This window comes from Medicago truncatula, chromosome 7 (genome assembly GCF_003473485.1).
Source record: "Medicago truncatula cultivar Jemalong A17 chromosome 7, MtrunA17r5.0-ANR, whole genome shotgun sequence".
In the NCBI taxonomy this organism is placed as follows: Eukaryota; Viridiplantae; Streptophyta; class Magnoliopsida; order Fabales; family Fabaceae; genus Medicago; species Medicago truncatula.
In genome coordinates this window covers 8,440,433-8,453,885 of record NC_053048.1, presented here as the reverse complement: position 1 = coordinate 8,453,885, position 13,453 = coordinate 8,440,433, and the positions used below count along the sequence as shown (strand labels likewise).

Here is a 13,453-nt window from a genome sequence, read left to right as displayed (position 1 = left end):
AATATATTAACGAACACAAGAAACTAGACTCGTAGCACATTAACATAAATATAAATAATATTGACGATTAAGAGAGTGGTGATTAGTCACTTACATACGCAAAATATACCAAAAAGAGCACCATCAGTGTTATACATCAATGCTATACTATATCTAAAAGAAACATTGTTAGTGCTATAGTATATCGATTCAAAAAAGAAGTACTATATCCAAAGTGGAAGGCGACCATTTTGGAAGAAAAAGTTGAAACCCTAATTTTTTAGAAAGGGGAAGATGAAATTGTTTCTGTCGTATGGTGTGGGTCGTACTGACACCAAAGAAAGATAAATGAAATGTATATATATTATAGTAATATAATGTTTTTATTCTTATGTTTTTTTTTCTTATTTTTTACAAAAAAAAAATACATAAATCAAAATAATATAAAAAACACAAGTATCCGTGCGTATCGGAAAATTATTTTTTTAAAATATAAAATTTAATATTTGGATACTCTCCCGATACGTATCAGGAAGTATCGGGCCGGTATCGGTGCAGGATACGATACGTCATCCATTTTGAAGTATCGATTGACTATAGATACCAAAAGAGACCAATTGACTATAGATACTATACTTTATTATTCATTTTACATCTTTTATCATAACAACTCCTTACAAGTTTTACTCACTATCAGGCTTCCAAATCTCTATTGATCATTTCTCTTGAAATCCTCTTATTACTAAGAAGCTAATCATGTGTTAAATTATTATGACAGCGGAGACCAAGATTTTGTTGTGCCACTAGGAGCAAGATGCGATACATTTCGGAGCTAGAACACAAGGTTCAGACTCTGCACACTGAAGCCACTATATTTTCTGCAAAACTTACTTTGTTGCAGGTGTGAACATTTATTTATGTTTGTGAAACCGTGTTTTAGTTTGGTAATTTGAGCTTAGTTTCTTTCTTTATGGATTTTCATTTGCGAGGATTTAAGCCCCTGGTTTGGGTTGTTTGCTGACTATTTTCCTGGATTATGTGATTAATGGAGGTTAAACCTGAAAGGAGAATGGCAAGGTCCTGATACATTACTTTCCTTCTCTTCATTGACTTTATACGTTCGTGAATTTGATTGTTACTTGATTATATTTCTATAAATCTTGGGTATTTAAAATTGAAATTATGTAGGTTATATAGAATCATCCGCAAAGTTAGTCTAACACAATGTTTTGTCAATTTTGTGTATGTTTTGTTGTTTTTTGGGTTGACTATGTTTTCTGTGTAGGATTTTTCTGAATTACTTGAGTTTACTAACAATCAATGATTTCTTTCTGCTACTATCTAGGACTAGAAAGAACTCTTACTCATATATCCAATTATATCCAATTGTATTGAACAATAGCAAACCATGACACAAGGTCTGTAACATTCATTATTTTGTCCATATGAAGTTGAGTTTTTATGTATCCAATTGATGCTTAGATCTGCTTCTATTATGATATCAGATCATTCACAATGAAAATCAGAACAATTCACTATCAGATTGATGCCTAGATCTGCTTCTTCCATAGGCTTTATAGTTCTAGGACAATTTATCAGATTAACATTAGACTTTCATAGATACAAAAAGAATTGACAAATTATTGTAGACTCTGAGACTTCCCTCCTTTCTTCCATAGGCTTTATAGTTCTAGGACATTTTTGTTGTACTGCATGAGAAATTGACAAGAAGGATATGGAGTTTCTGAATTCGCTTCATTTTCTTATTATGAAAATATGTTGCTCTATTTTGAACTATATACAATGTAGCGTAAAATCATTTTATAATTGTTGATTTATAGTGACTTCAAAATGTGACTGTTGATTTCAACGGTAATTATAATATGATATACTCACTAATAGATGATTTTACAAATTGCACAGGTTATGATCAATTGTAGAAACACCGCTATTATTCAATCTAGAATCACCTCTATTTAGAACGATATTTTTACGGTGTCATTGTTCGATGTATAGTCACCGCTATTTAGAATCACAGCTATTTAGGACGAGATTTTTATTGTTTTGTTCTTCATTGTAAAATCACCGCTTTTTAGAACCATATGTTAAATGTGTTGTTATTCTTCACTTGCAGATCAACACCAAGTTCCTCAATTTTCCGACCGTGTTATTATTAAGTGTAAAATCACCGCTATTTAGAAACATATTTTTACTGTGTTACCGTATAGTTCAAATATGTTACCAAGATTATAATCATCAAGCTTATCATAAAGTTGTGAAGAATTCGTTTTACTTGGGCACATTTAAAATGGTAATGTTCAAATGCATCAATTAGATCAAGAATGTTCAAGGAAGCATAAAAAAAATGCACCAGCACAACTACTCATTTTATGGCACGCTCAAGCATAAAAAAATGCAGCAGCACAACTATCATATTAAATGCACCTCAAGGAGTGGTCTGGATATTCTAATCACCGATGAGAATGGTATTAGCAGGATAGCACTTCGAATGTTGTATACAAGGAATTTTTTCGCAATGTACCAACAAACTCCTTTTTTATTGTATTTTTACTATTAACATTGTATTTGCACCAAAAACATATTATTTTCTATTTATTTAAATGTTCTATTTGCCGTCAATATGACCCGTGCTGCCGCACGGGTGGATGGTCTAGTTAGCCTTAAACGTGAAAGACATCGCGTAAACCCTAGCTGAACAATTTTAATCCTAAGATATTCTTACTATATTTTCTCTTTTTTTTTTTACTTGCTACCGTATTAATTGGAAAGGAATTGGAAATTAATTATATGCATTGATTATAATTATATGATTGATTATATGTAATCATGTCAATTAAATGCACCAATTTGTGATTTATCGGACTCTCACATATCATCATCGTGTCTATATAAAAACGACGGTTTGCTTCAACTTATATTATTATACTCCTCTCTAAAATCTCACTCCCTTATTTTTTTGTTTTTCTTTTCTTTTTTCTGAGAAGGTTTGATATTAAAACATGAATATTATCCTTCTGCTATTTGTCATCCTACTTTCAGGTTAGTAACCACAAACCTCTGGGGTTTATAACTTTGTATGTATTCATTCATTGTTTTCTTATGTATGAACGCAATAAATTTTTGTTTTTCTGTGAACCCTCCGGTTTTTTAGGAAAAGATGATTTATTAATTCGGATTTTGGTTAGAAAGTAAGTAAAATTTGTCAAGAATTGTTTTCAATAGAAAATCGAACTTGAACTTTAGTTTGAGAATTTTGTCCTTTAGAAGAACTCATTAACTATTGTAGTCAAATCTCTTGGTTATATTAATGGAACCTTTTGACGGAACGCAAAAGTTTCACTAATAACATTGAATTTTTTAGTAAAATCAATATAGATTTCTATTTTTGCACATGATAGAAAAAATCCTAAAACCAATGGCATCAAAGTTAACAAAAATTGCTTAATTATTTCATACAAGCACAAATACCACAACCTCTTCCGTATTTTGTTTTTATTTTTAAATATTTGTTGTAAAAAAACTTCCATTTGTATTCATCTATTTTTTTTTTTTTGTTAACCCTCTAATTTTAAGGGAAAAAGGATCCTAATAATTTGGAGTTCGATTGAAAGGTGAGTAAAGTGTGGTCAATAACTGTCTCACCCAAGATCGACTCAAATTCTCTAGAACAATTCGTCTTTGGTGGAGTTCAGTAACGAGTTGCGTCTAGTTTGAATTGTCAATCTGAATCAGTAACGTTACTAATTCATTGTTTTTTATTTTAGCTTTACGGAATTTGTGTTTTTTTTTTTTTTTGTTAACGAAATTTGTGTTGTAATTCATCATTTTATGCTATGTAATTTATTTATTTTCTCAATAGAATCCTACTTCGACGTATCCTACTAATTGAAAAAATAATTATACATAATATTTTAATGATTTATTTAATTAAAAAGAACATCTATCCTAGTTTATTTAGGACCGTATACAATAAGCAATAAAAAAGTATTACCTTCATTTTTTTTTTCCCTATGATATTTAATTTTATTTTTCCTATGATATTTAATTTGATGTATGAATAAAAGCAAGAATATATAAATCTAATAACATGAAGTTATATTACCACAGGTTTTGAAGCTGAAGCATTATCCTATGATTATAGTGCCAACGTTGAAGTAAGCTTTCTATCTAGCACTCTCATTTTCAAAGGTGTCACATTAAAATTTCACTCTAATCATTGTTGCTACTTGTTTTCAATTTCAGTGTTTGGCACACCCACAAAAGCCTCAGTATAATGGAGGAATCATTAAAAATCCAGAATTGAATGATGGACTACAAGGATGGACAACATTTGGGGATGCAATAATTGAACATAGAAAATCATTAGGCAACAAATTTGTGGTAACACATAGTAGAAATCAACCACATGATAGTGTCTCACAAAAGATTTACCTACGAAAAGGATTGCATTATTCTTTATCGGGTAACTTTTATACTCAAATATCATAGATTTTGTATTGTTCTTGAACCTAATCAGGGCCGTATCTGAGGCAGGGTAAAGAGGAGTATGAAATTTGGGCCCAATCTTTTTTAGGGGTCTATTAGGCCTTAAAAAAATTGCTTAGTTTTTAAAAGGAGATGTGCTTGTTAGTAATGGGTTTTGTTTCCATTTATTGTTTATTATGATTGTAGGTTCGCCCTAGGCCACCAAAATCTCGGAAACAGCTCTGCATCTAGCTAATGTTATTTATATTGGAGTGATTAATGAGTTATTTAAGAATCACATGACACTTTTGTCAAAAAAAAAAAGAATCACATGACACTATTTAAAAATGTGAGGTGACTTTTGATTGATTACAGGATTAATGCTTTAAATTTGTTGTTTATATCAAATACATCAATCTTAAATTATGTGACTATGATCAATTGTACTATGGTTTAAAATTATGCAGCTTGGATACAAGTGAGTGAGGAAACTGTTCCTGTCACAGCAGTAGTCAAAACAACCAAAGGATTTAAATTTGGTGGTGCTATTTTTGCTGAGCCTAATTGTTGGTCCATGCTTAAGGGTGGTCTTATAGCAGATACAACAGGAGTAGCTGAGCTCTATTTTGAGGTACTTCATCTCTGCATAGTTGTATTTTTGTACTTCAATTATACTAATTTCCCAATTTTTTTCAACTCTTCAAAATGCTGGATTTTGTAGAGCAATAATACTTCTGTCGAAATTTGGGTCGACAACGTATCCTTGCAACCATTCACAGAAAAGCAATGGAGATCTCATCAAGAACTAAGTATTGAAAAGGTGAACATTATTTCATTCTTATCAACCTTCAGTAGGTGTAAAATTAATAAAAAGGATAAAGTGCATAACACGTTTAATTCTAACCTTGCAGGACCGTAAGAGGAAAGTAGTAGTTCGAGCAGTTAACGAACAAGGACACCCTTTACCAAATGCAAGTATATCTCTTACAATGAAGAGGCCGGGTTTTCCATTTGGAAGTGCCATCAACAAAAACATCCTGAACAATAATGCATATCAGGATTGGTTCGCATCTAGGTTCACAGTTACCACATTTGAAAATGAAATGAAGTGGTACACGAATGAATATGCACAAGGCAAAGATAACTACTTTGACGCTGATGCAATGCTAGGGTTTGCAGAGAAACAAGGTATTGCTGTTAGAGGTCACAATATATTTTGGGATGATCCTCAATACCAACCTAATTGGGTTTCTTCGCTGTCACCGGACCAGCTTAACGATGCAGTCGAAAAAAGGGTGAATTCCATTGTGTCAAGATACAAGGGTCAGCTTATTGGTTGGGATGTTGTTAATGAAAACCTACATTTCTCATTCTTCGAAAGTAAATTGGGACAAAACTTTTCAGCTAGGATGTTTAATGAGGTTCACAACATTGACGGGCAAACTACTTTGTTCATGAATGAATATAATACCATTGAGGATAGTCGAGATGGTTTATCAACCCCGCCAACGTATATCGAGAAGATCAAAGAGATTCAAAGTGTGAATAGTCAATTGCCTCTTGGAATTGGACTTGAGTCTCATTTCCCTAATAGTCCTCCTAACTTGCCTTACATGAGAGCTTCCCTTGATACCCTTCGCGCCACTGGTTTGCCAATATGGATCACAGAATTAGACGTCGCGAGCCAACCTAATCAGGTAAAGAAAAATTACACCGACTGTCTGACAGTATATATAAATAACTAATTTAAGTTTCCTACTTATGATTTGTGTAGGCGTTGTACTTCGAGCAGGTTCTTAGAGAGGCACATTCTCACCCTGGGATTCAGGGCATTGTAATGTGGACAGCGTGGTCACCGCAAGGTTGTTATAGGATTTGCTTGACTGATAACAATTTCAAGAACTTGCCTGCAGGCGATGTTGTCGATCAGTTGATCAATGAATGGGGGAGAGCAGAAAAATCAGGGACGACAGACCAAAATGGATACTTTGAGGCCTCCCTTTTTCACGGCGACTACGAAATAGAAATCAATCACCCCATCAAGAAGAAGAGTAATTTCACTCATCATATAAAGGTTCTTTCAAAAGATGAGTTCAAGAAAACAAAACAGTTTATACAACTTTCTATTTAGTTTTTTGTTTCTTGTTAAATTTTATTTTTGTTGCTTATAATGGAAATTAGAGGTCGTTGATTTTTCTATCAAAATTTGGCTGTTGTTAAAGCCTTTTATTTTTCTATCATTACTCGATTTAGGGAAGAAAAACAAACGAAAGAGAAAAAGTGAAAAGAATAGAAAACATGTTTTATTTTTGTAATTGCATCACCACATTCCGCTCTTCAATCAAAACATGTTTTATTTATGTCTATAACAGGACCTCAATGTATGTAGAGTATGCAGATCAAATATTCACCATTTAATCATCCATCTGTCTGTGTATTTTCTTTTTATCGAAATAGCTGTTAGACCCAAAAGAGAAATGTTAACCGCACTGGTGCCTCCTGCCTCCGGAGCACGGGTTAAAGAATCAAATGCAGCAAGTATTGTATTAGAAGGTGTGATGTCAACTCCTCAAAAACATAAAAAATGTTATTTTCACTTTAAAATTTCTGTCTCGAGTTTTCTTAACCAGTATCCCAGAGCCGGGGCACCAGTTAACGTGAACCATTACCATTTTTGTTTGAGCAAGACATAACTTAGGTCAGTATAGACGGTCTAATTTATTTATTTTTGGAGGGAGACGGTCTAACTTATTATCACCCCTATAGTTCAATGTAACATTTTTTTTTCATTGTTAATAACTCGATGTATCAAGGCAATAAAGTTGCATGATTCAAGAACAAAATTAGGCATACGTACCAAGGCAAATTACGTTCACTAAGTAGCACATTTCGATAATAATAAAATAAAACTAAAACCTAGAACATAGAATACATAATCATGTGGAATGGTGAAAAAACTGATACATTTTTTTCCACTAGAGGAATTAGGCAAGGAGACCCCCTTTCCCCTTATCTTTTTGTCATTTGTATGGATAGATTGTCTCACATGATAGCTGATCAGGTAGAAGCAAAATATTGGATTCCTATGCGCGCAGGCAGGTATGGTCCACAAATATCTCATTTACTTTTTGCTGATGATCTACTTCTTTTTGCAGAGGCCTCAATTGAACAGGCTCATTGTGTTTTGCATTGCCTTGATATTTTTTGTCAAGCCTCTGGTCAAAAGATAAATAGAAATAAAACTTGTGTATATTTCTCCAAGAATGTTGATACCCAACTTCGCGAGGATATTTTACATCACACAGGGTTTAATCAGGTTAATAGCTTGGGCATGTATCTTGGGGCTAATCTTGCTCCTGGAAGGAGTTTGAGAGGCAAGTTTAATCATATTGTTAACAAAATTCAGAGCAAGTTGAATGGTTGGAAGCAACAATGTTTAACTTTGGCAGGTAGGATCACTCTCGCTAAGTCTGTTATAAGCACAATTCCTTACTACCATATGCAATATGCTAAAATTCCCAAGACAATATGTGATGAGATTGATAAAATTCAGCGGGGTTTCATTTGGGGAGACTCTGATCAAGGTAGGAAAGCCCACCTTATTAGTTGGGATGTTTGTTGCCTGCCTAAAGCTGATGGCGGTCTTGGATTTCGACAAACTCATAAGATGAATGAAGCTTTTCTCATGAAGATCCTTTGGAATTTGATTAAAAATCCGGAAGACCTTTGGTGTAGAGTTCTTCGCAGCAAATATGGACGTAATAATGACCTCATTGCTAGCATTAATGCGCACCCTTACGATTCTCCTCTTTGGAAAGCCTTGGTAAATATTTGGAATGATTTTAAAGGTCATGTGGTGTGGAATATTGGGGATGGTCGTAATACTAACTTTTGGCTAGATAAGTGGGTTCCTAACAATGAATCACTTATGTCTATAGGTAACCAGACCTACATGGATATAACTCTATCGGTTAGGGATGTTCTTAGTCCTTCTGGAGATTGGAACATTGATTTCCTCATAAATAACTTGCCAACTAACACTGTTAATCAAATTCTTGCGCTTTCAATCCCTAATGATGATGATGGTCCAGACACTATTGGGTGGGGTGGAACCAATACCCACCATTTCACAGTTCAAAGTGCTTATTCTTTGCAACATCAAGATTGCCCGATTTTGGAAGGTGACTGGAAAAGTATTTGGAAGTGGCATGGCCCACATCGCATCCAAACCTTTATTTGGTTGGCTACGCACGAGCGCATTCTTACAAATTTCCAAAGGAGTAAATGGGGTGGTGGAATATCTCCTAATTGCCCGTATTGTGGAAATGAAGATGAAACTGTTCTTCATGTGCTTCGCGATTGCATCCACGCTACCCAGGTATGGCTTTACATCGTTCCATATGATTTTATAACTAATTTCTTTTCTTTCAATTGCAGGGATTGGTTCTTCAATAACCTCATCAAGAAAGACATTGGGACGAACACTTTAAGTTGGAAGACAACTTTCATGACAACATGTTGGTACTTGTGGAAGTGGAGGAATAAAACTATTTTTGAAGCTGATTTTATTAGGCCGAACAACCCAATTTCTTTAATTTGGAGATTTGTCCAAAATATTGAAGATTGTAACTTGGAGCATGTTCATATTGGTCGAAAGTTGAAGGAAATCATCTATATAGGTTGGAAGCGGCCTCGAGAAGGTTGGATCAAGCTTAATAGTGATGGTGCTTGCAAGGATATGGGGGTTATTGTTGGATGTGGCGGCCTTTTTCGTGATTCAGACGGTAGATGGATCAAAGGCTACACTAAGAAGATTGGAGCTTGTGATGCCTTACATGCTGAGATGTGGGGACTATATTTGGGTTTGGACATGGCTTGGAGGGAACATTACTCTCATCTTATAGTGGAAAGTGATTCAAAGATTTTGATCGACATGATTTCTGATAATTTCAAGTTCAATGGGAATATTCCTGTTTTAGTTTACCGTATCCGGAATCTGCTGAAGATGAGTTGGAATGTTCAACTCACCCATACTTGGCGTGAAGGAAATAGGAGTGCTGATTGGCTCGCTAATTTAAGTAATTCTACAGATCATTTAATTTTCTTGTGCTGGAGTCTCCTCCTTGTGAGGTCAAAAGAATCCTTTTTGATGATTTATCCGGGACTTGCATGCCTAAGAATGTTCGATTAACTTCTTAATTTTGTTTTCTTTTGGGCTTTGCCCTCTCTTGTACAAAAAAAAAAAAAAAAAAAAGAATACATAGAGAAATTTGAAAAAGTCGATAATTTCAGCAATAAGAAAAATATTATTTAAGGCAGAAGTTAACAGCCCAAAGATTTTAATATTTTCTTAAAATTTGTGTACTTGATTAAAGTTTAACAATTTATATTTTCTTTTATAGTTCTTTAACTTGTACCACTCCATTTACTCGATGAAAACCTTAACTAGGAAGAACAAAAATTTAGATCACTTAACCAATATTCACCCAATTAAGGACAAGAACTATTCCCAATTTAATATTTGATACTTCCTTCGTTTTTAAATATAAGCAAGGGAACCATATATATCATTAAATGAACCTAAAAAGTCAATTTTATTTATATTAAAAAAAAAAAAGAGTTTGAACCAAATGAAAAAGAAAAGAGAAACTAACATAAAATCAAAATCAAAGAAAATAGATAAATAATTGCACATTTATAATAAATGGCCTCTTAACAAACAAAACAACGTAAATTTTGATTAACATTTCAAACAAAATGCTAAATCAAAAATTTAAGAAACTGTGAAGAGGTGATCTGTGTTCAGGGTCTGTGATCAGTGTTCATACAATGTGTTATATAGCAAATCGTAGAGAAATAGAATAAAGGAATCAAGTTGGCCAGTAAAATTGTTTCATTCCATTACCAAAAAGAATTCAAAAGTCTTTCATCGACATGTACTGCTCAAAATCAAACAAAATAACCCTCTAATCACCACCACCATATCCCATATCAGAAGGTAAACCCCAAAACACTGGCCAAAATATCTAAAACAAGGAAATGAAAGGACCTTGACCGCAATATATGACCCCCGTCTAACTAATCAAACATTAAATTTAATCGACTTCTTCAATCTTAGGACCAGCACCACCTGCTGCTGGAGGAACTTCATCATCCATACCACCACCCATATCAGGAGCACCTCCACCTTGATACATCTTGGCAATGATTGGGTTGCAAAGGCTCTCAAGTTCCTTCATCTTATCTTCAAACTCATCAGCCTCTGCCAACTGGTTACTGTCCAACCACTGAATTGCAGCGTCAATTGCATCATCAATCTTCTTTTTGTCCTCAGGTGAAAGCTTTGAACCAATCTTCTCGTCTTTAATTGTGTTCCTCATGTTGTAAGCGTAGTTTTCCAAAGCATTCTTTGCATCAACCTTCTTTTTGTGTTCCTCGTCTTCAGCCTTGTATTTTTCTGCTTCCTCAACCATCTTCTCAATTTCTTCCTTAGACAACCTACCTTTGTCATTGGTGATGGTAATCTTGTTCTTCTGCCCAGTTGTTTTGTCCTCAGCAGAGACATTCAAGATACCATTGGCATCAATGTCGAAGCAAACTGTGATTTGAGGAACACCACGGGGTGCTGGAGGAATGCCAGAAAGCTCGAATTTTCCCAACAAGTTGTTGTCTCTGGTTCTTGCTCTCTCACCTTCATAAACTTGGATCAACACACCAGGTTGGTTATCTGAGTAAGTAGAGAAAACTTGCTCCTTCTTGGTTGGAATTGTGGTGTTCCTTGGAATTAATACAGTCATGACACCACCAGCAGTTTCTAGACCCAGAGACAATGGAGTGACATCCAAAAGCAGCAAATCTTGAACCTTTTCATTGCCTTCACCACTCAAAATTGCTGCTTGTACAGCGGCACCATAAGCAACAGCCTCGTCTGGGTTGATACTCTTGCAAAGCTCTTTACCATTGAAGAAATCTTGCAACAGTTGCTGAACTTTGGGAATTCTAGTTGAACCGCCAACAAGAACAACATCATGAACAGAGTTCTTGTCCATCTTAGCATCTCTCAAACACTTCTCAACAGGCTCCATACACTTTCTGAACAGATCCATGTTAAGTTCCTCAAATCTTGCACGGGTGATTGTGGTGTAAAAATCAACACCCTCAAACAAAGAATCAATCTCAATGGTAGTTTGTGCAGTAGAAGAGAGAGTTCTCTTCGCTCTCTCACAAGCTGTCCTCAACCTCCTAAGTGCTCTAGGGTTTCCACTAATATCCTTCTTGTTCTTCCTCTTAAACTCCTGAACAAAATGATTAACCATTCTGTTGTCAAAATCTTCACCACCAAGATGGGTATCACCAGCAGTAGCCTTAACTTCAAAAATACCCTCTTCAATAGTAAGAAGAGACACATCAAAAGTACCACCTCCCAAGTCAAAGATCAACACATTCTTCTCGCCAACACTTGTAGCCTTTTTGTCAAGTCCGTACGCAATAGCTGCAGCTGTTGGCTCGTTGATAATTCTCAAGACATTGAGTCCTGCAATGACACCGGCATCCTTTGTGGCTTGACGCTGCGAATCATTGAAGTAAGCTGGAACTGTAACAACGGCATTCTTCACAGTTGAACCGAGGTAAGCTTCAGCAATCTCACGCATCTTTATGAGTACCATAGACGAAATTTCCTCAGCAGCAAATTGCTTGTCCTCACCCTTGTAGTTAACACCAATCATTGGCTTTTCACCAGGACCAGCAATAACCTTAAAAGGCCACAACTTCATGTCACTCTGAACAGATGCATCAGAAATTCTCCTACCAATCAAACGTTTTGCATCTGTTTGATCAAACACATCCACATAACCAAATAAACCAATTAAAATCAAAATTCAATAAACTAAACAATAACAACCAAGCATTATTATATCATATCTAGTATGCCACATTTAACTTCAATAAATCATAAATTAAAATTCAAACTTTTAATGATAGTATTCAACTAAGACTCAGATTCATACAAACTACAAAATAATCATTAGAGAAAAAAATGAATAAATAAACAAACAACTAATAATCACAACAAACACAGCATATGATGACATGTCACATATAAGTTTAAACATCAAATCCTTATATAAACCTCAGAATCTAACAAGGTTAATAAAAGTATTAAACAGATTACAAAACATATATTACAACCTTAGAATTATATATTAACTTTTTAATCAAACAATTACATAATAATGCAATTACATGACAATGAAATCTTATACTTATACTGATGAAATCTTAGAATACTACGAGAAATCACAATTTGAATATCAAAATTAAAATTAAGATAAACAAAAATTAACCACCAAAGAAAAGCTTTAATTATGCGAATGTTTAGAATCGAAATCTCACCGAAAACAGTGTTAACAGGGTTCATCGCAACCTGATTCTTAGCAGCATCACCGATCAACCTTTCACTATCAGTGAAAGCAACATAAGACGGCGTCGTTCGGTTCCCTTGATCATTAGCAATGATCTCAACACGATCGTGTTGCCATACTCCAACACACGAGTACGTTGTTCCCAGATCTATTCCGATTGCAGGACCTTCTCCTTTTCCGGCCATTGTTGATGAATTCAAGAACGCTAGGGTTTGGTTTACGAGAAAATGTAAAAGAGAGAAAAGAGTTTGTGTTAGGGTAATATGCGAATTGTGAAAGTGTTTATATAATAGAGTTTTTGGGATTCTAGAATGTTCTTATGGTTCCGTTAGAATGGGATGTTGTGGTGTGAAAGCGCTTTTTACACGTTTTATGAATTTTCTCGTTGGTTCTAGATGCTTCTTCATTTGCCAACTAGGATACCCAGTATCATATTTTACGCTTTTACAAATCAAATCACGGATTAAAAAACCTTTGATAATATAATCAGAAGAAAAAACAAACTCACTTTTTTGTTTCAAAATATAAAGATAAACTTTTTTTTTTACTTTCTTTTTTTTTTAAGA

At 34.5% G+C, this 13,453-nt stretch overlaps 2 protein-coding genes and 1 long non-coding RNA gene across 3 annotated transcripts; 2 read left to right on the top strand and 1 right to left on the bottom strand.

Moving 5' to 3' along the window:
- Nucleotides 1-547: 547 nt before the first annotated feature.
- LOC120576821 (uncharacterized) lies at nt 548-2,621 on the top strand. The gene is made up of 3 exons (XR_005642895.1): nt 548-880; nt 1,325-1,397; nt 1,903-2,621. It is a non-coding gene; the product is annotated as an uncharacterized lncRNA (long non-coding RNA).
- Nucleotides 2,622-2,801: 180 nt separating this feature from the next.
- LOC11443340 (endo-1,4-beta-xylanase 5) lies at nt 2,802-6,656 on the top strand. The gene is made up of 7 exons (XM_003621823.3): nt 2,802-3,039; nt 4,108-4,154; nt 4,243-4,462; nt 4,932-5,095; nt 5,186-5,284; nt 5,376-6,161; nt 6,239-6,656. The coding sequence occupies exons 1-7, from the start codon at nt 3,000-3,002 to the stop codon at nt 6,593-6,595; spliced, it is 1,713 nt and encodes a 570-aa protein (XP_003621871.1). The 5' UTR covers nt 2,802-2,999; the 3' UTR covers nt 6,596-6,656.
- Nucleotides 6,657-10,301: 3,645 nt separating this feature from the next.
- LOC11443338 (heat shock cognate 70 kDa protein 2) lies at nt 10,302-13,211 on the bottom strand. Its single transcript, XM_003621821.4, has 2 exons — nt 12,859-13,211; nt 10,302-12,292 (listed from the first exon to the last, which is right to left on the bottom strand). The coding sequence occupies exons 1-2, from the start codon at nt 13,070-13,072 to the stop codon at nt 10,560-10,562; spliced, it is 1,947 nt and encodes a 648-aa protein (XP_003621869.1). The 5' UTR covers nt 13,073-13,211; the 3' UTR covers nt 10,302-10,559.
- Nucleotides 13,212-13,453: the final 242 nt, after the last annotated feature.